Genomic DNA, 27,825 nt, shown 5'->3' on the forward strand with positions numbered 1-27,825 from the left:
GAGGGAATTCCAGAGCTTAAGGCCGAGGCAGCTGAAGGCATGGCCGCCAGTGGTGGAGCGATTAAAATCGGGAATGCGCAAGAGTCCAGAATTGGAGGAACTCAGAGTTATCGGAGGGTTGTACAGCTGGAGGCAGTTACAGAGATAGGGAGGGGAGAGGCCATGGTGGGGTTTGAAACAAGGATGATTGTAAAGGTAGGAAACGCGGCAGCCAATTTGCGCACAGTAAGCTCCCGCAAACAGCAAGAAAATAAATGACCAAATAATCTGGTTTACATTTAGTTGTAGGTTGTGGGATAGATTTTAAATTTGAGGTTTCGGTGGACTGGGAGCCAATGTAGGTCAACGAGCCCAGGTGTGATTGGAGAATGTGACTTGGTGTGAGTTAGGATACGGGCAGCAGAGTTCTGGATGAGCTCAAGGTTTTGGAGGGTGGAAGATGAGAGGCTGGTGGGGGAGCATTGGAATAGTCAAGTCTTGAGGTATCAAAGGCATGGATGAGGATTTCAGCAGCAGATGAGCTGAGGCAGGGTCAGAGAAGGCAACGTTATGGAGGTGGATGTAGGCAGTCTTGGTGATGGAGAGGATTTGTGGTCAGAAGCTCATATCAGGGTCAAATAGGACTCCAAGTTTGCAAACGGTCTGGTTCAGCCTCAAACTGTGGTCATGGAGAGGGATGAAGCACTTTGAGACATTCTGAGGTCATGAAAGGTGCTATACAAAAGCAAGTTCTTTCTTTTTCCTTTATTAGTTTCTCTGTTTGCTGTTGGCCAAGATTTGGAGGAAGGGGGAGAAGAGAACGTCCCTTGAAATGTTGCATTTCAGAGTATGACGATTGTTTCAACATTTCACTATTGCCACATCCACCAACACAGAGAGAGAGAGAGAGAGAGAGAGACTCAGGAGGTGTCATCATCAGTCACATCCGGGTGGATTTCAATAAATGATCTTGCTGCATCTGGTGGATCTTCATATCGGGCAGAGCTCAGGCGGAGAGGATGCGCTGGAGTTTGGAATTGGCGCAGGCCCTGGTCGTGCTCGTGCTGTGGGTCTGCTGCGGCTCCGGGACAGGCTGCCCGTGTTCGAATCGGGCTCTGTGCGAACCCGTGACCGTGGAGCATGAGTTCGAGGTGGGTGTTCGGGGCTTGGGGTGGGTGTTCGGGGGCTGGGGGTGGGTGTTCGGGGACTGGGGGTGGGTGTTCGGGGGCCGGGGGTGGGTGTTCGGGGCCGGGGGTGGGTGTTCGGGGGCCGGGGGTGGATGTTCTGGGGCCGGGGGTGGATGTTCGGGGGCCGGGGGTGGGTGTTCGGGGGCCGGGGGTGGGTGTTCGGGGGCCGGGGTTGGGTGTTCGGGGGCCGGGGGTGGGTGTTCGGGGGCCGGGGGTGGGGGCCCCCTGCTCATGGGCTTGCTTACCACGGTGGGTGGTGTTTGTTAAAATATTGGAGTCAAAGGCGTCTGGGGAGTGAGGTGAATTTAAAGGTCACGGGCTGGGCTGAGTTGGGTTGGGGGACACGGACTGGGCTGAGTTGGGTTGGGGGGCATGGATTGGGCTGAGTTGGGTTGAGGGGCACAGCCTTTGTTGGAATGGGGGCACGGGCTGGGCTGGGGGCCGGCGGTGGAACAGAGAGCTCCAGCCTGGAGCATGGGTGAGAGATGGGCTGCAGAGGGGTCGTTGATATGGTCCAAATGTCAGGAACAGTCTGAGGGGTGTGGGTCGCGGTGAGAGACAGGTGGAGCTATTGGGATGGGGGTAGAGTGGGGGGGGAAATGTCCGATTATTGTTGAAATGCAAAGTGTCTCATATTATAATCCGTATGTTAAAATGTTAATGTTGGTATAGTTACAGTTTGTATAAAATAAGACCAACCGTAGTATTGAGCAGTGCAAAGATATTTTAACAAGTGCAGCATTCATAAAATGTGTTTTTTAAAATATTTCTCCAATGTGCAGAGTCTTAAATGATGTGTGATCTAACTCCTGCAGTGTGTCTGTCTAATACCATGGTTGAGGTCACCGGTTTGTGGTTTTCACAGAATATTGATCCCAAAAACACCAGTTAAAAATCCTGGAATCTCATGTGATAAAAATGACATTTGACTTTTTCACTCATTGTAAAACTGGGACCTTGGCCACGATTAAACTGAATACAACGTAACAGATCTTTAAAAAATACATTGGTTGCAAAATGACTCTGTAACTGCTGACTGTATTGATGAGGTCAGTATTTACTTCAGAGCAATGTTACTAAGTGGGCAGTGTGGCAGCAACAAGAGCACCACCAATATAACCTGCAGGCTCGATGTGTTCATTCTGCTTTTATCCCACTTCTCCCACCTTCCCACCAACAAAACATTCTTCTGACAGATGGGTGGGATAAAAGTTTCCTCTGTCTGTTGGTTCCAAGAATGAATAAACTTGAATTTATGTCGCACCTCATGTCCTCAGGATGTCGCAAAGAAATTCACATGAAATGAATTACTTTTTGAAGTGTTGTCGGCAAACTCAGCGGCAATTTTCTTTCATTCGTTCATGGGATGTGGGCGCCGTTGACAAGGTCAGCATTTATTGCCCATCCCTAATTGACCTTGAGAAGGTGGTGGTGAGCCGCCTTCTTGAACCGCTGCCGTCCGTGTGGTGAAGGTTCTCCCACAGTGCTGTTTGGTAGGGAGTTCCATGATTTTGACCCAGCGATGATGAAGGAATGGCGATATATTTCCAAGTTGGGATGGTGTGTGACTTGGAGGGGAACGTGCAGGTGGTGTTGTTCCCATGTGACTGCTGCCCTTGTCCTTCTCGGTGGTAGAGGTCGTGGGTTTGGGAGGTGCTGTCGAAGAATCCTTGGTGAGTTGCTACAGTGCATCCTGTGGATGGTACACACTGCAGCCACTGTGCGCCGGTGGGGAAGGGAGTGAATGTTTCGTGTGGTGGATGGGGTACCAATGAAGCTGGCTGCTTTGTCCTGGATGGTGTGGAGTTCTTGAGTGTTGTTGGAGCTGCACTCATCCAGGCAAGTGGAGAGTATTCCATCAAACTCCTGACTCGTGCCTTGTAGATGGTGGAAAGGCTTTGGGAACTCAGGAGGTGAGTCACTCGCCACAGAATACCCAGCCTCTGACTTGCTCTTGTAGCCACAGAAATTATGTCACTGGTCCAGTTAAGTTTCTGGTTAATGGTGACCCCCAGGATGTTGATGGTGGGGGGATTCAGCGATGGTAATGCCGTTGAATGTCAAGGGAAGGTGGTTGGACTCTCTCTTGTTGGAGATGGTCATTGCCTGGCACTTATCCGGCACGCATGTTACTTGCCACTTATCAGCCCAAGCCTGGATGCTGTCCAGGTCTTGCTGCATGCGGGCATGGACTGCTTCATTATCTGAAGGGTTGCGAATGGAACTGAACACTGTGCAATCATCAGTGAACATCCCCATTTCTGAACTTATGATGGAGGGAAGGTCATTGATGAAGCAGCTGAAGATGGTTGGGCCTTGAACACTGCCCTGAGGAACTCCTGCAGCAATGTCTTGGGGCTGAGATGATTGGCCTCCAAAAACCACTACCACCTTCCTTTGTGCGAGGTATGACTCCAGCCACTGGATAGTTTTCCCACAGTGCTGTTGGGAAGGGAGTTCCAGGATTTTGACCCAGCGACGATGAAGGAACGGCGATATATTTCCAAGTCAGGATGGTGTGTGACTTGGAGGGGAACGTGCAGGTGGTGTTGTTCCCATGTGCCTGCTGCCCTTGTCCTTCCAGCTGGTAGAGGTTGCTGTTTTGGTGGGTGCTGTCGAAGAAGCCGTGGCGAGTTGCTTCAGTGCATCCTGTGGATGGTACACACTGCAGCCACTGTGCGCCGGTGGTGAAGGGAGTGAATGTTTAGGGTGGTGGATGGGGTGCCAATCAAGCTTTACCTTGGATGGTGTCAAGCTCCTTGAGTGTTGTTGGAGCTGCACTCATCGAAGCAAGTGGAGAGTATTCCATCACACTCCTGAGTTGTGCCTTCCAGATGGTGGAAAGGCTTTGGGGAGTCAGGAGGCGAGTCACTCGCCACAGAATTCCCAGCCTCTGACCTGCTCTCGTAGCCACAGTATTTATATGGCTGGTCCAGTTAAGTTTCTGGTCAATGGTGACCCCCAGGATGTTGATGGTGGGGGATTCGGTGATGGTAATGCCGTTGAATGTCAAGGGGAGGTGGTTAGACTCTCTCTTGTTGGTGATGGTCATTGCCTGGCACTTATCTGGCACGAATGTTACTTGCCACTTATGAGCCCAAGCCTGGATGTTGTTCAGGTCTTGCTGCATGAGGGCTCAGACTGTTTCATTATTTGAGGCGTTGCGAATGGAACTGAACACTGTGCAATCATCAGTGAACATCCTCATTTCTGACCTTATGATGGAGGGAAGGTCATTGATGAAGCAGTTGAAGATGGTTGAGCCTAGGACACTGCCCTGAGGAACTCCTGCAGCAGTGACCTGGGGCTGAGATGATTGGCCTCCAACAACCACTAACATCTTCCTTTGTGCCAGGTATGACTCCAGCCACTGAAGAGTTTCCCCCTGATTCCCATTGACTTCAATTTTCTCGGGCTCCTTGGTGCCACACTCGGTCAAATGCTGCCTTGATGTCAAGGGCTGTCACTCTCACCTCACCTCTGGAATTCAGCTCTTTTGTCCATGTTTGGACCAAGGCTGTAATGAGATCTGGAACTGAGTACTCCTGGTGGGAACCAAACTGAGCATCGGTGAGCAAGATTTGGTGAGTAAGTGTCGTTTGATAGCATGTCGAAGACACTTTCCATCACTTTGCTAATGATTGAGAGTGGACTCATGGGACAGTAATTGGCTGGATTGGATTTGTCCTGCTTTTTGTGGACAGGGCATACCTGAGCAATTTTCCACATTGTTGGACAGATGCCAGTGTTGTAGCTGTACTGGAACAGTTTGGCAGGAGGCGTCGTTAGTCCTGGAGCACGAGTCTTCAGCACTACAGTCGGGATGTTGTCGGGGTCCTTAGCCTTTGATGTTTCCAATGCACTCAGCTGTTTCTTGATATCACGTGGAGTGAATCGAATTAGCTGAAGACTGACTTCTGTGATGGTGGGGATATCAGGAGGAGGCCGAGATGGATCATCTGCTCGGCACTTCTGGCTGAAGATGGTTGCAAACGCTTCAGCCTTGTCTTTTGCACTCACGTGCTGGTCTCTGCCATCATTGAGGATGGGGATGTTTACAGAGCCTCCTCCTCCCGTCAGTTGTTTAATTGTCCACCACCATTCACGACTGGATGTGGCAAGACTGCAGAGCTTTGATCTGATCCGTTGGTTGTTGTGGAATCACTTAGCTCTGTGTATAGCATGTTGCTTCTGCTGTTTAGCATGCATGTAGTCCTGTGTTGTAGCTTCATCCAGTTGACAACTCATTTTTAGGTACGCCTGGTGCTGCTCCTGACATGCTCTTCTGCACTCCTCAATGAATCAGGGTAGATCCCCTGGCTTGTTGGTAATGGTAGAGAGTGGAATATGCCGGGCTATGAGGTTACAGATTGTGCTGGAATACAATTCTGCTGATTTGTGCAGAGCAAGGTCCCACAAACAGCAAGTTGCATGAATGAACAGTTAATGTGTTTCTGCTGATGTTGGTTGAGAGAAAAGTGTTGGCCAGGACACCAAGAGAACTCCCTGCTCTTCAATATTGCCAGCGGTCTATTAGATCCCCTTTAACATCTCATCCAAAAGACAACCCCTCCAACAATGCAGCACTCTCTCATTACTGCACAAAGGTGTCAGCTCAGATGATGCATGTTTGATAGTCTCAGTCCAAATCAAAGGGCCCAAATCACAAAACTGTGATGAACTAAACTGCAGCACTAAACAGGCAGTCTCATTTGAGAACACAGGATGGTTGGTGTGGGAAATGGAAAAATGTCACTCTGGTGCAGTATGGGCTGTTTCTCTTTCGAGGGAACTATATTCTGATCTAGTCTTGCTGGTCTCATGGTAGAAATGCTTGATTTGACACCAGGTACCTGAAATGGAAATTTTTAAACTGTAACTCTAAAGTCCCTTGTAAAATGAGTTTATTTAATTAAAGTTGTCCTTTTGAAGTGTATTGAGCACCAACACTTGGAATGGAGTATTGGGATGTGAGCTCCTTTTCCTCATGTTGTTCAGTTCCTCTCACCTGCACTATTGTGGAGATGGAAGTTCTGAGAGGTTGTTCCTCTTTAGCATATTCTTTTCTCTGGTGGCTGCATTTAGATCGACAATGGTGGTAACCTGAGAATCAGTTCACCAGCCGTTCCTTACCCCGTAACCTGGGGAAATGATAATGGGCCAAATTTTGCTCTAACAGGGCATCTAACGGTGCTTGCCGTTACTTGGACCTGCCCTTGCACGTTTTTGAGTGGCAAGTTGCTGAAAGTGCGAACTGATAACGGGGCAGTGAGTGAAACAGGGCATTTGGGAGCTGAGTGAACAGGGCAAGAAACAGGGTATCTCTTTAACCAATGAGATTGAAGGATTGTGAAATTAACAGCGCAAGGATTGAGAAGGAAGTGTAAATTAGAGTGGGCGAATTCAATGTCAAATCAGGTACAGAAAGAGAAATAGAGAGGAAAAGAAAGATTGGATTAAAAGAGAGAGAAAAAAGCGAGTGAATGGGGAAGTAAAAAAAAGTTTTAATTTTAAAATTGACATTTTTAAATCTCCAACAGCAATTAAATCCTGAAGGAATGAGACTCCACTCTTGTAATAGTTAATTTTCAGTGCCAGAGATCTTGATTGCCGATAATGAACACATTCACCGTCGTTAAAAAGGTACTTAGACTGGAATGGAAAAGACGTAACTTTCCATGGCGAGTTTAGTTTGAATCTACTGCACAAATACATGAACTTTACGTCGTTCAATGCATTTTAACGGTGAGCAAGATAGCGAGATGCTGTTTTCGTGAAGCTAACAGCGGAGCAGCCCAACTCGGTCAGCAACTTGTGGATGTTTGAGTTTAACTGCGTATCTGCCCCTCGCCTGAAGTTGCTGTACCATTTACACATAAATAAAACGAGCCCCATTCGCCTCACCGTTATTTTGTCAACAAAATCTGGGCCATTGATTGTGAAAATATCTATTTTTAAATGGCAGTTTTCTGCCCTTCATTACTGCAATTGACTGCTTTATTTTGTACTAGGTCTTTGTCTTTGATGTTGGAGGAAAGGATTGGAAGTATTATGACTGGTCTAAGGTCACGACTATTGCAGCCTTTGGACCTTACGATCCTGAGCTTTTGTGTTATGCTCATGCGAATCAAGTTCGAGTTGTCCTGAGAGGTAAGTAATTTTATCACAGAAAAAACAAATGTCCTTCTGTCTTCCAATGCAAGCTGTATTATTGAAAACCACATAAAAGGACATTCAGTGCACAGCCTTGAATTGCTATTTTTGACATTGCAGTGCTGAAATTCCCCTCCAGCTCCGGTACAGCTCTCGCAAATTATTCTACATTCCATCTATTGCATGTGAAAAATCTTATATCCACACACACCTCCTGTCAACAAAACCTTACTTTCTGTTCTCAAGTTTTTCACACTTTTGTGGCAACTTTTTCCATTTATAAATTCCTCTGTCCACATTTATAATGGGAACTGTCTCCGTAAACTTGATGCACTGTAATTACATCCTCCCCACCAGTGGTGGCACTGTAGCACCTCTGTTTTGCATCTTTCAGCTCAAATTGCCATTTAAATAAAAATTACAATTGATCAAAGTATTATATTAAAAATTAGGACAAAATTCATGATTTCACAATGGGGACTGAGTTACATCTGAACACCCTTGTTGAATTATCCCCCACACTCCAATCCTGCTTCGTCTGAATACGACACAAGTCTGGACTCTCTTTGTCCATTGCCATGGGAGATTGACTGGTGATGTATTTTTATTCTACTTTTCACCTCCCAAACTTGCTGGATTCGTGAGCACTGAGCGGGAGTCTTCTGATCTAGGAGTAGGGGAGGGGGAGAATTCTGAGGAGGGAGATTGTGGGATCCAGCAAGGACTCAGGAGATGGTCAGGGATTGCTGGGCTCTGGCAGTATTGGGGAGATGAGGGAATGGAGGGTCTAACATGTCTTGTTGGGGAGGAGTGGGTTCTAATGGAATGCGACCCAAACTGCTATTGACATCTTTGGAAGCATCAGTCCCTCACCCCTCACATGTTCCTGCAAGTGAGGTGCCCGAACCACCGCTTACCTCATTGTCGCACTATTCCGATCTTCTGTACTTGCCTGGAGCATTTAAGCAGTAATGTTTGGTTAAGAAAGCCGTAAGGAGCGCAAACAAAGCATTGGGGTTCATTTCTGGAGGAAAATAATTCACAGCAGAGATGTTATGTTCATCTTGTATCAGTCCTTGGTTGGAAATCACTGAGAGGACTGTGCACAGTTCTGGTCTCCATACTACAAAAAGATACCGAAGTTCTGGAGAAAGTGCAAAAAGGATTTACAAGGATGATATCAGAACTGAGAGAGTTTCGCTATCAGGAAAGACTGAACAGGCTGGGGCTCTTTTCTCTGGAAAAGAGAAAACGTGATCTGATGGAGGTCTTTAAAATTATGAATTGGCAAGATGTAACTCATTGTAAAACTGGGACCTTGGCCACGATTAAACTGAATACAACGTAACAGATCTTTAAAAAATACATTGGTTGCAAAATGACTCTGTAACTGCTGACTGTATTGATGAGGTCAGTATTTACTTCAGAGCAATGTTACTAAGTGGGCAGTGTGGCAGCAACAAGAGCACCACCAATATAACCTGCAGGCTCGATGTGTTCATTCTGCTTTTAACCCACTTCCCCCACCTTCCCACCAACAAAACATTCTTCTGACAGATGGGTGGGATAAAAGTTTCCTCTGCCTGTTGGTTCCAAGAATGAATAAACTTGAATTTATGGAGCACCTCATGTCCTCAGGATGTCCCAAAGAACTTCACATGAAATAAATCACTTTTTGAAGTGTTGTCGGCAAACTCAGCGGCAATTTTGTTTTATTCGTTCATGGGATGTGGGCGTCGCTGGCAAGGCCAGCATTTATTGCCCATCCCTAATTGCCCTTGAGAAGGTGGTGGTGAGCCGCCTTCTTGAACCGCTGCCGTCCGTGTGGAGAAGGTTGTCCCACAGTGCTGTTCGGTCGGGAGTTCCATGATTTTGACCCAACGATGATGAAGGAATGGCGATATATTTCCAAGTTGGGATGGTGTGTGACTTGGAGGGGAACATGCAGGTGGTGTTGTTCCCATGTGACTGCTGCCCTTGTCCTTCCAGGTGGTAGAGGTCGTGGGTTTGGGAGGTGCTGTCGAAGACGCCTTGGTGAGTTGCGACAATGCATCCCGTGGATGGTACACACTGTGTGCCGGAGGTGAAGGTAGTAAATGTTTAGGGTAGTGGATGGGGTGCCAATGAAGCGGGCTGCTTTGTCCTGGATGGTGTGGAGTTCTTGAGTGTTGTTGGAGCTGCACTCATCCAGGCAAGTGGAGAGTATTCCATCACACTCCTGACTCGTGCCTGGTCGATGGTGGAAAGGCTTTGGGGAGTCAGGAGGTGAGTCACTTGCCACAGAATACCCAGCCTCTGACTTGCTCTTATAGCCACAGAAATTATGTCGCTGGTCCAGTTAAGTTTCTGGTCAATGGTGACCCCTAGGATGCTGATGGTGGTGGATTCGGCGATGGTAATGCAGTTGAATATCAAGGGGAGGTGGTTAGACACTCTCTTGTTGGAGATGGTCACTGCCTGGCACTTACCTGGCACAAATATTACTTGCCACTTATGATTCCAAACCCGGATGTTGTCCAGGTCTTGCTGCATGCGGGCACGGACTGCTTCATTATCTGAAGGGTTGCGAATGGAACTGAACACTGTGCAATCATCAGTGAACATCCCCATTTCTGACCTTATGATGGAGGGAAGGTCATTGATGAATCAGCTGAAGATGGCTGGGCCTTGGACACTGCCCTGAGGAACTCCTGCAGCAATGTCTTGGGGCTGAGATGATTGGCCTCCAACAACCACTACCACCATCCTTTGTGCTCGGTATGACTCCAGCCACTGGATAGTTTTCCCCCTGATTCCCATTGACTTCAAATTTACTCGGGATCCTTGGTGCCACACTCGGTCAAATGCTGCCTTGATGTCAAGGGCTGTCACTCTCACCTCACCTCTGGAATTCAGCTATTTTGTCCATGTTTGGACCAAGGCTGCAATGAGGTCTGGAGCTGAGTAGTCCTGGCGGGAACCAAACTGAGCATCGGTGAGCAAGTTTTGATGAGTAATGTCGTTTGAGAGCACTGTCGACGACACCTTCCATCACTTTGCTAATGATTGAGAGCAGACTGATGGGGCAGTAATTGGCCGGATTGGATTTGTCCTGCTTTTTATGGACAGGACATACCTGAGCAATTTTCCACATTGTTGGATAGTTGCCAGGGTTGCAGCTGTACTGGAACAGTTTGGCTGGATGTTGTCGGGGTCCATAATCTTTGATGTATCCAATGCACTCAGCTGTTTCTTGGAGTGAATCGAATTAGCTGAAGACTGGCTTCTGTGATGTTGGGGATATCAGGAGGAGGCCGAGATGGATCATCTACTCGGCACTTCTGGCTGAAGATGGTTGCAAACGCTTCATGCCTTGTCTTTTGCACTCACGTGCTGGTCTCTGCCATTATTGAGGATGGGGATGTTTACAGAGCCTCCTCCTCCCGTTAGTTGTTTAATTGTCCACCACCATTCACGACTGGATGTGGCAAGACTGCAGAGCTTTGATCTGATCCGTTGGTTGTTGTGGAATCACTTAGCTCTGTGTATAGCATGTTGCTTCTGCTGTTTAGCATACATGTAGTCCTGTGTTGTAGCTTCACCCGGTTGGCACCTCATTATTCGGTACGCCTGGTGCTGCTCCTGACAAGCTCTTCTGCACTCCTCAATGAACCAGGGTTGATCCCCTGGCTTGTTGGTAATGGTAGAGAGTGGAATATGCCGGGCTATGAGGTTACAGATTGTGCTGGAATACAATTCTGTTGATATGTGCAGAGCAAGGTCCCACAAATAGCAAGTTGCATGAATGAACAGTTAATGTGTTTCTGCTGATGTTGGTTGAGAGAAAAGTGTTGGCCAGGACACCAAGAGAACTCCCTGCTCTTCAATATTGCCAGCGGTCTATTAGATCCACTGTAACATCTCATCCAAAAGTCAACCCCTCCAACAATGCAGCACTCTCTCATTACTGCACAAAAGTGCCAGCATGGATGATGCATGTTTGATAGTCTCAGTCCAAATCAAAGGGCCCAAATCACAAAACTGTGATGAACTAAACTGCAGCACTAAATAGGCAGTCTCATTTGAGAACACAGGATGGTTGGTGTGGGAAATGGAAAAATGTCACTCTGGTGCAGTATGGGCTGTTTCTCTTTCTCGGGAATTATATTCTGATCTAGTCTTGCTGGTCTCATGGTAGAAATGCTTGATTTGACACCAGGTACCTTGAATGGAAAATGTTTTAAACTGTAACTCCAAAGTCCCTTGTAAAATGAGTTTATTTAGTTTAAGTTGTCCTTTTGAAGTGTATTGAGCACCAACACTTGGAATGGAGTATTGGGATGTGAGCTCCTTTTCCTCATGTTGTTCAGTTCCTCTCACCTGCACTATTGTGGAGATGGAAGTTCTGAGAGGTTGTTCCTCTTTAGCATATTCTTTTTTTCTGGTGGCTGCATTCAGATCGACATTGGTGGTAACCTGAGAATCAGTTCACCAGCCGTTCCTTACCCCGTAACCTGGGGAAATGATAATGGGCCAAATTTTACTGTAACAGGGCATCTAACGGTGCTTGCCGTTACTTGGACCTGCCCTTGCACGTTTTTGAGTGGCAAGTTGCTGAAAGTGCGAACTGATAACGGGGCAGTGAGTGAAACAGGGCATTTGGGAGCTGAGTGAACAGGGCAAGAAACAGGGTATCTCCTTAACCAATGAGATTGAAGGATTGTGAAATTAACAGCGCAAGGATTGAGAAGGAAGTGTAAATTAGAGTGGGCGAATTCAATGTCAAATCAGGTACAGAAAGAGAAATAAAGAGAGGAAAAGAAAGATTGGATTAAAAGAGGGGAAAAAAAGCAAGTGAAAGGGGAAGTAAAAAAAAGTTTTAATTTTAAAATTGACATTTTTAAAATCTCCAACAGCAATTAAATCCTGAAGGAATGAGACTCCACTCTTGTCATAGTTAATTTTCAGTGCCAGAGATCTTGATTGCCGATAATGAACACATTCACCGTCGTTAAAAAGGTACTTAGACTGGAATGGAAATGACGTAACTTTCCATGGCGAGTTTAGTTTGAATCTCCTGCGCAAATACATGAACTTTACGTCGTTCAATGCATTTTAACGGTGAGCAAGATAGCGAGATGCTGTTTTCGTGAAGCTAACAGTGGAGCAGCCCAACTCGGTCAGCAACTTGTGGATGTTTGAGTTTAACTGCGTATCTGCCCCTCGCCTGAAGTTGCTGTACCATTTACACATAAATAAAACGAGCCCCATTCGCCTCACCGTTATTTTGTCAACAAAATCTGGGCCATTGATTGTGAAAATATATATTTTTAAATGGCAGTTTTCTGCCCTTCATTACTGCAATTGACTGCTTCATTTTGTACCAGGTCTTTGTCTTTGATGTTGGAGGAAAGGATTGGAAGTATTATGACTGGTCTAAGGTCACGACTATTGCAGCCTTTGGACCTTACGATCCTGAGCTTTTGTGTTATGCTCATGCGAAACAAGTTCAAGAGGTAAGTAATTTTATCACAGAAAAAACAAATGTCCTTCTGTCTTCTAATGCAAGCTGTATACAAAACCTTACTTTCTGTCGTCAAGTTTTTCACACTTTTGATGCAAGTTTTTCCATTTATAAATTCCTCTGTCCACATTTATAATGGGAACTGTCTCCGTAAACTTGATGCACTGTAATTACATCCTCCCCACCAGTGGTGGCACTGTAGCACCTCTGTTTTGCATTTTTCAGCTCAAATTGCCATTTAAATAAAAATTACAATTGATCAAAGTATTATATTAAATATTAGGACAAAATTTATGATTTCACAATGGGGACTGAGTTACATCTGAACACCCTGGTTGAATTATCCCCCACACTCTAATCCTGCTTCGTCTGAATACTACACAAGTCTGGACTCTCTTTGTCCATTGCCATGGGAGATTGACTGGTGATGTATTTTTATTCTACTTTTCACCTCCCAAACTTGCTGGGTTCGTGAGCACTGAGCGGGAGTCTTCTGATCGAGGAGTGGGGGAGGGGGAGAATTCTGAGGTGGGAGATTGTGGGATCCAGCAAGGACTCAGGAGATGGTCAGGGATTGCTGGGATCCGGCAGTATTGGGGAGATGGGGGAATGGAGGGTCTAACATGTCTTGTTGGGGAGGAGGGTGGTCTAATGGAATGGGACCCAAACTGCTATTGACATCTTTGGAAGCATCAGTCCCTCACCCCTCACATGTTCCTGCAAGTTAGGTGCCCGAACCACCGCTTCCCTCATCGTCGCCCTATTCCGATCTTCTGTACTTGCCTGGAGCATTTCAGCAGAAATGCTTGGTTAAGAAAGCCTTAAAAAGCGCAAACAAATCACTGGGGTTCATTTCTAGAGGAAAATAATTCACAGCAGAGAAGTTATGTTAATCTTGTATAGGTCCTTGGTTAGAAAACACTGAGAGGACTGTGCACAGTTCTGGTCTCCATACAACAAAAAGATACAGAAGTACTGGAGAAAGTGCAACAAGGATTTACAAGGATGATATCAGAACTGAGAGAGTATAACTATCAGGAAAGACTGAACAGGCTGGGGCTCTTTTCTCTAGAAAAGAGAAGGCTGAGAGGTGATCTGATAAAGGTCTTTAAAGTTATGAATGGGTTCGATCGGGCACATGGAGAGAAGAATTGGCAAGATGTAACGAGTGCCACAGGAATCAGTGTCCCAGTACATGAATCACAAAAAGTTAGTATGCAGGTACAGCAAGTGATTAGGAAGGCAAATGGAATATTGTCATTTATTGCAAGGGGAATGGAATATAAAAGCAGACATGTTTTGCTACAGTTGTGCAGGGCATTGGTGAGACCACATCTCGAATACTGTGTGCAGTTTTGGTCTTCTTATTTAAGAAAGGAAATAATTGCTTGGAGGTAGTTCAGAGAAGGTTCACTCGACTGATTCCTCAGATGAGGGGGTTATCTTTTGAGGAAAGGTTGGATAAGTTGGGCCTGCATACACTGGAATTTAGAAGAATGAGAGGTTATCTTATTGAAACATACAAGGTCCTGAGGGGACTAGAAGGGGTAGATGATGAGAGGATGTTTCCCTTTGTGGGAGATACTAGAACTAGGGGCCACCAGTTTAAAAATAATGGGTCTCCCATTTAAGATGGAGGTGAGGAGGAATTTTTTCTCTCAGAGGGTCGTGAGTCTGTGGAACTCCCTTGCCAGAGAGCAGTGGAGGCAGGGTCATTGAATATTTTGAAGGCCGAGTTAGATCGACTCCTGATTAACAAGGGAGTCAAAGGTTATAGTCGGTAGACAGGTAAGTAGGGTTGAGGTCACAATCAGATCAATCATGATCTTACCAAATAGCAGAGCAGGCTCGAGGGGCCGAATGGCCGACTCCAGCTCTCGTATGTTCATATGTTTGTAATTTTCCATTTGTGGGCGAGTCCAAAACTAGAGGTAATCCAAATCTATAAGATAGTCATTAATAAATCCAATAGGGAATTCAGGAAATACTTCTTTCGTCAGTGAGTGGTGAGAATGTGGAACTTGCTACCACATAGAGTGGCTGATGCAAATGACATAGATGCATTTAAGGGGAAGCTGCAGAAGTGTATGAGGGAGAAGGATATGTCCAGGCTTTGGAGACAGGCTGGGGCCTTCAAATAAAAACTTCACTTGTCTTCAATGTCTTCACTTGAAGCAAAGACACCAAAAGTAAATTAGGTGAATAAATAAAAACATGTTATTGTGAAATGTCATTTTTTGAATTTGTATTTTATTTTAGAAACTCTTATTTTATAAATTAAATATTGCAGTTACTGAGGAAAAACATGGTCCATGAAAAACAGTTTCAGCTGCAGGTTGAGAAATCTGTTCCACACCATCACTTGGTGGCCGTAGTGTGGAACTGCATCACCACAGGCCACATTATGGGCAAAATCCAATTACAAAGGAGACAGGACGGGCGTCACTGGATGCGAACACAATTAAAATAGAAAAACAAAATACACCGTTGACACAGAACTTTTGAATAGAAAGATGACAGGACATACTGTTTTTAATAACCTATAAATAGATAGGTGGAACTTTTATTCCCTGGCACAGCAGCAGTCTGCCACTGATGCCAGGATTTAGAATGAAGAATGCAGTTTAATGAAAGCCCGACCCAATTGTGTCCAGAGCCCAGCACACACGCTCCATTCTTCCGACTCTGGGCGACTGAGATTTCTCCTCTTCCACCATCAATGGCAGAACCTTCAGCTGTTACTGTCTTGAACTCCAGATTCTTCTTCTTCAACTTCTTTGTCTTGCTATTTCTCTTCCTATCTTCGAAAGCCTCATCAAAACCGACCTGTTTGACTGTGCCTTTGGTCACTTCCCTCAAGTGTCAGCTTAGCTCAGTGGGATCACTGTGTCTCTCCTCCTGGGTCAGAAGATTTTGGGTTTACTCCAGGACGTGACACATAAGTGCAGTGCTGAGGGAATGCTGCATTGCCAGAGGTGCTGTGTTTCAGATGAGACCTTAAACAAAGGCTCCACCTGCCTGTTCAGGTGGATGTAAAAGACCCCATTGGCACAATTTGAAGAAGAGCGAGTTCTCCTGGTGTCCTGGACAACATTCATCCCTCAACCGACATCAACAAAACAGATTAACTGGCCATTTATCTAATTTCCTATTTGTGGGGCCTTGCTGGGCACAAATTAGCTCCCACATCTCCTTACAAAACAACAGTGATTACGTTTCCAAAATAATTAATTGGCTTTGAAGCATTTAAGGACATCCTGAGGATGTGAAAGGCACGATGTGAATGTAAATTCTAGCTAAATCTTCCTCTACTACTTCCTACTTGATGTTGGCAGTTCTGTCCTGTAAAGTGTCTTTGGACACAATGTTCTGTGAATGATGCTCTGTAAATGCTCTGTAAATCGACCTCCATCTGAACTTGCAGCACTCCGTTCTCTCAGTTCCAACCTTGACATTGTCATTAAACCTGCTGACAAGGGCGGCTCTATTGTAGTTTGGTGAACAGACCTCTACCTCGCAGAGGCTGAATGGCAACTCTCCAACACCTCCTCCTATCTCCCCCTTGACCATGACCCCACCACCGAACATCAAGTCATACTTTCCCAGACTATGACTAACCTCATCTCCTCTGGAGATCTTCCCCCCATGGCCTCCAACCTCATAGTCCCCCAACTCTACACAACCCACTTCTACCTACTCCCCAAGATCCACAAACTGGACTGCCCCGGTAGACCAATTGTTTCAGCCTGTTCTTGCCCCACGGAATTTATTTCTTCCTCTTCCAATGCCCTCCGTAACTTTAACAGTTTCCAGTTTCCCGGCCCTATCCACCTCCTTTTCACCCTGGACGCCCAGTCCCTCCACACCTCCATCCCTCACCAGGTCGGCCTGCGGGCCCTCCGCTGCTTCCTTGAACGGAGACCCAATCAGTCCCCATCCACCACCACCCTCCTCAGCCTGGCTGAACTTGTTCTTACGTTGAACAACTTCTCCTTTGACTCCACTCACTTCCTCCAAAATAAAAGGTGTTGCTATGGGAATTCATACGGGGGCGAGCTATGCCTGCCTTTTTGTCGGATATGTGGAATACTTTTGTTCCAGTCCCAGTCAGGACCCCTCCCTCACCTCTTTTTCCGGTACATTGATGACTGTATCGGTGTTGTTTCCTGCTCCCGCCCTGAACTGGAATATTTAATCAACTTTGCTTCCAATTTCCAACCTTCTCCTGCCTTCACATGGTCCATCTCTTTCCCTTCCTCGACTTCTCTATCTCCATTTCTGGGGATAGGCTGTCAACCAACATCTATTTTAAGCACTCTGTTGCATCTGTTCTGACGATGCCACCTTCCACATCAGTGCTTCCGATAAGTCTTCCTTTTTCCTCAACCGAGGATTCCCCTCCATTGTAGTTAATGGCCCTCGACCATGTCCATCCCATTTCCCGTACTTCTGCCCTCACCCCTTCCCCTCCCTCCCAGAACCATGATAGGGTCCCCCTTGTCCTTACCTTGCACCCCTACTCGCCTCCACATTCAATGTATCATCCTCTGCCATTTCCACCACCTCCAGCGCGATCCCACCAACAAACGCATCTTCAACTGCCCCACGTTTCAGCATTCTGAAGGGACCATTCCCTCTGCGACACCCTGGTCCCCTCTTCCATCATCCCCAAAACCCACTCCCCTTCCCACGGCACCTTCCCGTGCGAGCGCAGGAGATGCAACACCTGCACTTTCACCTCCTCCCTTCCCACCGTCCAGGGCCCCAAACACTCCTTCCAGTTGAAACAGCGATTTACTTGTACTTCTTTCAATTGAGTTCTCCTTGGAGCAGAGAAGGTTGAGAGAAGATTTGATCGAAGCGTTCAAAATCCTGAAGAGTTTAGATAAAGTAAATAAACAGAAAATGTTGCCATTGGCAGAAGGGTCAAGAACCAAAGGACACAGATTTAAGATGATTGGCAAAAGAACCGAAGGCGACATGAGAAAAAGCTTTTTTACGCAGCGAGTAGTTATGATCTGGAATGCTCTGCCTGAAAGGATGGTGGAAACAGATTCAATCACGGCTTTCAAAAAGGAATTGGATAAATACTTGAACGGAAAAATTTCCAGGGCTACGAGGAAAAAGCAGGGAAATGGGACTAACTGGATTGCTCTTTCAATGAGCCGGCACAGGCTCGATGGACTGAATGGCCTCCTTCTGTGCTATAACCATTTATGATTCCATGATTGTATAGTTTACTGTATTTGCTGCTCACGATGCAGTCTCCTCTACACTGGGGAGACCAAACGCATGTTGGGTGATCGCTTTGCTCAGTCCGCAAACGTGACTCTGACCTTCCGGTCGCTTTCCTCTTTAATTCTCTGTCCCACTCCCACTCTGACCTCTCTGTCCTCGGCCCCTTACACTGTTCCAGTGAAGTTCATGGAATGATACAGCACAGGAGGAGGCCCTTCAGCCCATCGTGTCTGTGCCGGCTCTTTGAAAGAGCTATCCAATTAGTCCCACTCCCTTGCCCCAAGTCACAAAGGCAAAATTTTATGACCAGCTGCCAACGATTTTAACTCTCTTCTAATGTCACTCCTCCATTAATTAGACCTCTAACCTCTGAATACATGAGTCTGTCAAATTAATCAATGTCAAGCATCACCTTTTAATCTCAAATCAATGGCAGCGGCAAAGACCACAGAGAAAATGAAATGAAAGAAAAATTCTAATTCGAAGCATCCAAAATTTTCTACGCAAATCAAGCTTCTGAATTAGATCATGTAATTCAGTAATAAAAGAAATAACTAGTTTATCCTTCCGCATCTGCATATGAAATATATCATGAAAACAGAATTGATACAGAATTTGTCCAGATGCTGTCAACGTCAACTTAGCAAAAGAGATAGAGAGAGACAGAGTGAGGCAGCGAGAGAGCGAGCGAGCGAGACAGACAGAGAGCGAGCGAGCCAGACAGAGAGCGAGCGAGTGAGCCAGACAGACAGGGAGCAAGTGAGCGAGCCAGCCAGCCAGACAGAGAGCGAGCGAACGGGTGAGACAGAGAGCAAGCGAGCAAGCGAGCCAGACAAGAGAGCGAGCGAGTGAGCGGGTGAGACAGAGAGCAAGCGAGCAAGCAAGCCAGACAAGAGAGCGAGCCAGCCAGACAGACAGAAAGCAAGTGAGCCAGACAGCCAGACAGAGAGTGAGTGAGCAAGCCAGTCAGCCAGCAAGTTAGAGAGCGAGCGAGCCAGCCTGCCAGCAAGCCAGAGAGCGAGTGAGCCAGCGAGCCAGCCAGACAGAGAGCGAGACAGACAGAGAGCGAGCCACACAGAACGAGCCAGACAGAGAGCGAGCCAGACAGAGAGCGAGCCAGACAGAGAGAGCCAGACAGAGAGCGAGCCAGACAGAGAGCGAGCGAGCCAGAGGAACAGCACCTCACCTTTCGACTCGGCACCTTACAACCTTTCAGACTCAAGAGTGATTTCAATAACTTCAGATCATAACCACTCCTCCCATTTTTTCGGACAGCAGGAGCTGGTGTTGGTTCTGCTGTTACCAGTTACCGTTCCTCGAGACCCATCTTTTATTTCTTCACCTGTCCCATTCCCACCCTCCTTGACTTGCACCATCATCCCTTTTGTCATTTAATCTCTCTTGCCCTCCACCCATCACAGACCTTCCCTTTTGTTCTTTTGTCCCCTCCCCTTCCTTCCCCACCCCCCCTTTCTCTGCCTCTGCACTTGCTTAAAAACTGTTCAATCTCGAACTTCTTCCAGTTCTGAGGAAAGGTCATCGACCTGAAACATTAACTCTGTTTCTCTCTCCACAGATGTTGCCCGGATTGCTGAGTATTTTCAGCATTTTCTGTTTTTATTTCTGTATAAATGGACATTGTTTGTTCACCAGGAGTTCCAACATACAAAGACATTATGGACAGAAATCACCAAAGAAAATGGATCAATCACAGAGTCAACTCTGTAAAAAGACAATTTATGGATGGAATCAATTTGGACCTGAAGTTTTCTGCTGAAAATAATTCTGTCACCAAATTGTGGATATCTCAACTGGTTGCCGAAACTACGGAGATGTTCAACATTTTAATACCTGGGTCTCAGGTAAAGGAGCCGTTATTTATTAAATGGGGATAAGCAATTTAGTTTCTACTTAATTGTAAAGACCATTGATATTTTTCTGGATAAGTGAATTGAAATCCTGATTTTTAGCTGCTGTTTATCAGTGCATCATCTTGTTCCAAAGCTGCTTTGACCATTGCTGAGGTTAGAAATTTTAGATTGAATCAGTTTAAATGGATATACAGCAAACTTGATGCTGCACCACTTGTAGCCCAGAATGATACAAGTGACTTGAGGCCCGGCTTCCCGGACCAGCATTGTTCGAACTGTAATTTTCACATCGGTTCTTAGAATGTTACAGCACAGAAGGAGGCCATTCGGCCCATCATGCCTGTGCCAGCTCTTTGAAAGAGCGATCTAATTCGTCCCACTCCCCTGCTCTTTCTCCATTGCCCTGCAATTTTTTCCCTTCAATTATTTATCCAATTCCCTTTTGAAAGTTACTATTGAATCTGCTTCCACCGCCCTTTCAGGCAATGCATTCCAGATCATAACAATTCACTGTGTACGAGGACACCCAAGTCTCTCTGAACACCAACATTTAATAGTTTCTCACCATTTAAAAATATTCTGTTTTTCTATTCTTCCGACCAAAGTGAATAACCTCACATTTCCCCACACTGTAAGCCACCTTGGATCACTATTATACTCTCTGGAGTTTAGAAGAGTGAGAGATGATCTCATTGAAACATATAAGATTATGAGGGGGCTCATGAGGTTGTTTCCCATGGCTGGAGAGTCTCGAACTAGGGGCATAGTCGCAGGATAAGGGGTCGGCCATTTAAGACTGAGATGAGTTGGAATTTTTTCATTCAGAGGGTTGTGAATCTTTGGAATTCTCTTCCCCAGAAGGCTGTGGATGCTGAGTTGTTGATTATATTCAAGGCTGAGATAGATAGATTTTTGGACTCTTGGCAGAATCAAGGGATATGGGGATTGGGCAGGAAAGTGGATTTGAGGTCAAAGATCAGCCACAATCTGTTTGAATGGCGGAGCAGGCTCAAGGTGCAATGTGGCCTACTCCTGCTTCTGTTTCTTATGTTCTTCTGTTCTTAGACCTTGTTAACTCAGATTGCAGTGATTTAATTCTTGACCTTAAGCCCTACACTCAAATAGCCTGCCAGCACTCAATGTCTGGCCTCGTGTAAACAAACTTTGGCCAATTTGACTAGGTATTGGAGTGTGGCTGGCCCTTTTGGGACTGCAGTTTGGTCACAACTTAATGCCTTTTGAAGAGGAGGAGAGAAAACTGACAGAAAATTGGAGGAAGAAGGTGAGTGAGCAGTGGGGAATCGAACCTGATTAATATTTGATAACCGAGGATCCTATTAATTCTAACTCACTATTTGCCCCAACTTTATCCTGTTCCTTTTTATACAGTCATGAACACTGTCGAACTCCTAACCTGTTAAATTCACAGCTCCCATGGACCATGTGCGAGTGCATATAAAAACCATATAACTACTAGTGATATCCAACATAAGGTATGAGATGAAACTAACTTCTTCTTGTTACTCTTTGGCCCTTAGGTCACATTTAACGTGCCTTGGTCTCCAGACTGCATTGATGGCCGATGCTATGACTTTTTGAGAATTGCAAATTCCTGTGACTTTTTATTTGTGATGTCCTATGATATGCAGAGTCAAATGTGGGACATTTGCTTTTCAAAGCCAAATGCTCCCTATTACCAGACTTTATCAGGTATGTACAATAAGACCATCTGGTTCAGGGTCTACCTGCCCGATATCAATGTGAATCTAGGACCCTCATTATTATTTTCCCCATTTAGGTTACTCCGCTTATATCAATCTGGGTATTGATTCCAGAAAGCTCGTGCTGGGAGTTCCATGGTATGGTTATGACTATACTTGCAGGCAGTTGTTTGAGGTAAGGTGTTGTCATTATCTGGCTTTCAGATATCCTAATTATTGAGAATTAACTTTAGTAAACCGTTGTCTTGTTGCTGTGCAAACTATCCCATTGATTCCCTTTTCTGAGGAAATTAATTGTTTGCATTGCACAAGAAATGAGAGTGAAGTCAGTTCACCTGAAACTCATCCCTCTGGTACATTATCTGTCCGAACAGGGCATCGAATTATATTTTGGAACAGTCCAGTATTTTTGCCTCTGTTCACTTGCTTGTAGACTATTTCAAAAACTTCTCTTTACATAAAGAAGATTTTTGATATCTGTTCTATGTTTACTTTTCACTAATTTCCACATGCATCCATTGGCTGGGCTTACCTTACCCGTGCTATTCAACATTTTATTCCACTGAGGCCTCCCCTTAATTGCATTCTTCTGAGCTACAAATCTTAAGCTTCTGCTAATCTTTTCTCAAAACTCATTCCTTTACAATTTTTTTTATTTGTTCATGGGATGTGGGCATCACTGGTAAGGCCAGCATTTTTTGCCCATCCTTCACTGCCCTTGAGAAGGTGGTGGTAAGCCACCTTCTTGAACCGCTGCAGTCCGTAGCAAAGATTGTACAACTGAGTGGCTTGCTTGGCCAATTCAGAGGGTGATTAAAAATCAACTATATTGCTGTGGGTCTGGAGTCACATATCGGCCAGAGTGGATGAATTCGTGAACAGATGAAATACAACAATCCCATAGTCTCACGGCCACCATTACTGAAAATAGTTTTTTTAAATTTCAGATTTTATTTAGTTGAAATTAAATTTCCCAGCTGCTGTAGCAGAATTTGAACTCATGATTCCAGATTATTCGTCCAGGTATCTGGTTCATTCGTCCAGTAACATAACAACAATGCTACCATACCCAGTGGGAGACATTGGAATATAGGAACAGGAGTAGTCCATTCTGCCCCTCGAGCCTGTTCCACCAATCGATCATGGCTAATCTGGATCTTAACTCCATTTACCCACCTTGGTTCTGTAACCCTTAATACCCTTACCGAACAAAAATCTATCAGTCTCAGCTTTGAAATTTTCAATTGACCGAGCCTCAACAGCTTTTTGAGGTCCAGAGTTCCAGATTTCCACCACCCTTTGTGTGAAGAAGTGCTTCCTGACAACACCCCTGAATGGCCAAGCTCTAATTTTAAGGTTATGTCCCCTTGTTCTGGACTCTCCCACCAGAGGAAATACTTTCTCTCTATCTACCCTATCAACTGCTTTGATCAATTCAAACACATCAATTAGATCACCCCTTAATCTTCGACATTCAGTCTTGTTGCTGTCTATTTCAAGTTACAACCTTGTCCTTATCTATAAATGTACTATTTAATTTATATATTTCTGTGAGAGACCCTCCTCTCTATATTGTAAAGCTTATGTTTCTCTAATTGTCCCTCATAGCCTTTACACTTAGAGACCAGTCATGCTGTTACTGCATTTTTGAAATGACCAAAGTAACTCTATTCACAAGTGTTATTTTTTCATCCTTTCGTACTTTTCAGGGTGGTAGGTGTGTATTGGAAAAGATTGCTTCCCGAGGTGCCCCTTGCAGTGGTGCAGCTGGACGTCAGGTCCCATACAAAGAGATCGTACAGCACGTGCACAAATCAATTACTGGCAGATATTGGGATGATGAGCAGAAAGCCCCATATTATATCTACATGGTAAGACTATCAATCAAAACACAATGGAGAGTTGTGCATTGTCCATTCTTTGTAGAATGCAAACATTGCAGTGTTTCATGATTCAATATTCTCTGTGTACAGGATTCAGCAAAGTTCAGAATGTACAGTTTCCACAGTACAAAATGTGTGTAGTTGGAGAATAGCCAAGAAAATTGGAGTTGACATACAAAGCACCAAACCAATTCCGAGCTGTGGACTTTTCAAATCGATCACTTTACACAACCCATATTGACCCTCCTGTGAAAATCATCATAGTTTAGTTCGTGAAATGTGTGCCCCTGTCTCCCATTTGATGATCAATTTAACACAAAAGATTGACGGTAGCGTGCCCTGTACATAAGAAAACTGCACAGTAGCAAATACCACACACTCTCGACCTACTGCATTCTACCTAGTCACATGTCTAATTGACATTGGCCAAATCTTGCTGAGATACTTGACGCACTGCAGTCAAAGGCTGTGATGCTTGAGCTTTCAGCAGTAACATTTAAATCATGTTTTCCACCTTTCGATTGCAATATTTTGTTACTTTGAGCAATTTGAAAAGATTATTTTGAGATGATAGAATGTTCCACATTGAGTTAAATCAGACCTTGGTTTATCCTATTGTTTTAAATTGTTTTCTCTGGAGGCCAATGCTAACTCTGACTTGCAAGTCATCTATCTCTTTCTATTTTCCCCCAAATCATTTTTTTCCCCAATCGAACACCATAATCTTTTGCCTTGTTGCATCTGAATTGACATCTGGGCTGTGCATTGGATTTTTCTAAGTTGCTGTACTGAGCGAGTGCTGCACTGTCGGAGGTGCCATCTTTCAGATGACACGCTAAACTGAGGTCCCATCTGCGCTTTAAATGTGTGTCTTATGTTCATATGTTGCACAGCATCCAGATGAGTTAATTGATTTGAGTGTTAAAAATGATAGATTGGGATTTCCTTGGAGCTGCAGGGGCACAATTTCAAAATTTGCAGATGGCCCAAAACTTGGAAGTGTAATGAACAGTGAGGAGGTTAGTTATAGACTTCAAGAGGACATAGACAGGCTGGTGGAATGGGCGGACACGTGGCAGCTGAAATTCAACGCAGAAAAGTGTGAAGTCACACATTTCAGTCGGAAGAAAGGTGAGGCAATGTAAACTATGGGATGCAGGAAAGGAGAGATCTGGGGGTTGATGAGCACAAATCGTTAAAGGTGGCAGGGCAGGTTGAGAAAGCATACAGGATGCTGGGCTTTATAAATAGAGGCATAGATTACAAAAGCATGGAGGTTATGATGAATACTTATAAAATGCTGGTTCGGCCACAACTGGAGCATTGTGCCAGTTCTGGGCACCGCACTTTTGGAAGGATGTGAAGGCCTTAGAGGGGGTGCAGAAGAGATTTATGTGAATGATTCGAGGGATGAGGGACTTTAGTTACGTGCATAGACTGGAGAAGCTGGGGTTGTTCTCCTTCGAGCAGAGAAGGTTGAGAGGAGATTTGATAGAGGTGTTCAAAATCATGAAGGGTCTGGACAGAGTAGATAGAGAGAAACTGTTCCCATTGGTGGAGGAGTCAAGAATGAGGACATAGATTTCAGGTGATTGGCAAAAGAACCAAAGGTGATATGAGAAAAAACTTTTTTACAAAGCGAGTGGTCGTGGTCTGGAATGCACTGCCTGAAGATGTGGTGGAGCAGATTCAATAGTGGCTTTCAAAAGTGAATTCGATATAATATCGCCGTTCCTTCATCGTCGCTGTGTCAAAATCCTGGAACTCCCTACCTACAGCACTGTGGGAGAACATTCACCACACGGACTGCAGCGTTTCAAGAAGGCGGCTCACCACCACCTTCTCAAGGGTAATTAGGGATGGACAATAAAGCTGGCCTTGCCAGCGATGCCTACATCCCATGAACGAATAAAAAAAAACTTTCAAAAGGGAATTCGATAAGTACTTGAAAGGAAAAGCTTTCCAGAGCTAAGGGGCGAGGGCGGGGGAATGGGACTAGCTGGATTGCTCTTGCAGGGAGCTGGCATGGATGTGACGGGCCGTATGGCCTCCTTCCGTGTTGTAACCATTCTATGATACTATGATTCTGCATCTTCAGCAAAGCTAATCCACTGTAATCAGAAATGTGTGCTTGAGTGTGAAGCATTGTTTCCGACATAGACTGTTGGATTTCATATTAAAAATTAAGCTGACAGTTTGGGCAATTTGGCTTGAATCTAAGACGGAGATCCTCTTTTTGATGCTTTCCTGTCAGGACACCTGTATTTAAATGTCAAGCCCATGGAGGAACTTCGGCTCATTTTCAAAGCTTCGTTGTTTGAACAGAGAGTTAGTCCACAATGACAAAACGTTGGAATTTTAAAAACAAAATCTCTACACTACAGGTAGGAAATAAAAAGCCGGTATCAGTAAAAGTTAAAGAATGGCATTTATATTGTGCTTTATCGATTGTCTCTCTGAATCGTCCCAAAGCGCTTCTCACAATAAGTTACTTTGAAGTGCAGTAACATCGTTATATCACTGACTTGAAATTAAGCTGTGGGATGTTAACGGATGAATGCTTAATTCAATCAGTGAACAGTCTCGCGATATTTTAATGATGACATTAACCTATTAAATCATTTGTACTCTATCCCACGCTGTCATTTTTAGAACAACATTTTCATTGATTTTTCCAATTTTAGTAATTTAAAGAATTCAAAAAGTTGACATTTATTCAGATTCGATGTTCTGTTATCATAGTGAAGGCTCAGTGGTCAGATTCTTTCTAAAATTAGTTTCTATTTTGATTCCTAATCAGGTGTGATGTGTAAATGTACTCAGACACTTTACAGATTACTTACAGTTCATGTAATGTTACAGTGCTTTTCACAATCCGTTTCAACTAAGGTTTGGAACAATCCACCTCTTTACCTTTCTTTTCCTCAGCCCACCTGAGCTTGTCTTTTAATGCAAGCATTTTAAATCGAGCTGCTGAAGATTTTCAGCACTGTGTCTCGAACTGTGCATTGACCTAAACCGCTCGCTCCTATCTGTGTAACTCTCTTTTGTTTTCTTATGGCAGGTTAACAATACTTATCATCTGGTCTGGTATGACGATCCGCAGAGCATTTCAATTAAGTCTGCGATCATGAAGAAATTGAGACTTCGTGGCATAGGCATGTGGAATGGAAATATGCTGAACTACAGTGATGATCATTTCATAGTAAAGCAAACTGAAGACATGTGGAATGCTCTTTGCCCTTTGTGAGGAAAATGGCAACCTTGAACCATCTAACCTTAACATAATGTAATCATTTCATTTTGCAAATAAACTCAGCGAAAAGTGAGCTAGCTTCCAACATTAGAAATTAAAGATAACGCAGATCGAGGGAACAGATTAAAAATTTTATCTAGCTAACGATTTCCAATTCAATGAGAAACAAATGTACTAATGTGATTTGTACCACAAGATATGGTCGCTTCAGGCATCTTAAGTTGCTAACAAAGTGCGCCAAACCTGTATTGACTATCATAATGCTTAATGATAGTGCAGGCTAAAACTTCTTGCCACTAAATACTTAATATTCAGGGAACAATTCAGCTTTCCCGTTGGGTAATTATGCAGTTCTGACATGCACATGTGTGCTGTCTGTTTTATGCACATTTTAATTCCTGAATGTTCATTTTAATGATTTTTTTGTCTTGGGTTCTCATTTTTAAGAAAGGAGAGAGAGGGAAACCAGGGAATTATAGACCAGTTAGCCTAACATCTGTTGTGGGGAAAATGCTGGAGTCTATAATTAAGGATAGGGTGACTGAACACCTCGAGAATTTTCAGTTAATCAGAGAGAGCCAGCATGGATTTGTGAAAGGTAGGTCGTGCCTGACAAACCTGATTGAATTTATTGAAGAGGTGACTAAAGTAGTGGACAGGGGAATGTCAATGGATGTTATTTATATGCGCTTACAGAAAGCATTTGATAAGGTCCCACCTCAGAGACTGTTAGCGAAGATAGAAGACAATGGAATCGAGGGAAAAGTACGGACTTGGTTCAGAAGTTGGCTGAGCGAAAGGCGACAGAGAGTAGGGATAATGGTAAGGTACTCACATTGGCAGGATGTGACCAGTGGAGTCCCGCAGTGATCTGTCTTGGGGCCTCAATTATTCACAATATTTATCAACGACTTAGATGAAGGCATAGAAAGTCTCATATCTAAGTTTGCCGATGACACAAAGATTGGTGGCATTGTTAGCAGTGTAGATGAAAACATAAAATTACACAGTGATATTGATAGATTAGGTGAATG

General features: G+C 44.7%; 1 protein-coding gene across 1 annotated transcript in view; it reads left to right on the forward strand.

The window, feature by feature from the left end:
- Positions 1–26,785, forward strand: part of LOC137325628 (di-N-acetylchitobiase-like) — a 35,013-nt gene extending 8,228 nt beyond the window's left edge. Inside the window, exons 3-9 of the mRNA XM_067990893.1 lie at positions 983–1,130; positions 7,178–7,316; positions 19,714–19,922; positions 21,470–21,641; positions 21,730–21,827; positions 23,362–23,523; positions 26,600–26,785. Coding sequence (XP_067846994.1) covers positions 983–1,130; positions 7,178–7,316; positions 19,714–19,922; positions 21,470–21,641; positions 21,730–21,827; positions 23,362–23,523; positions 26,600–26,785 — 1,114 coding nt within the window. The remainder of the gene's footprint in view (positions 1–982; positions 1,131–7,177; positions 7,317–19,713; positions 19,923–21,469; positions 21,642–21,729; positions 21,828–23,361; positions 23,524–26,599) is intronic.
- The last annotated feature ends 1,040 nt before the right edge of the window (positions 26,786–27,825 follow it).

The sequence above is a fragment of the Heptranchias perlo genome, chromosome 9 (genome assembly GCF_035084215.1).
Source record: "Heptranchias perlo isolate sHepPer1 chromosome 9, sHepPer1.hap1, whole genome shotgun sequence".
Classification (NCBI taxonomy): Eukaryota; Metazoa; Chordata; class Chondrichthyes; order Hexanchiformes; family Hexanchidae; genus Heptranchias; species Heptranchias perlo.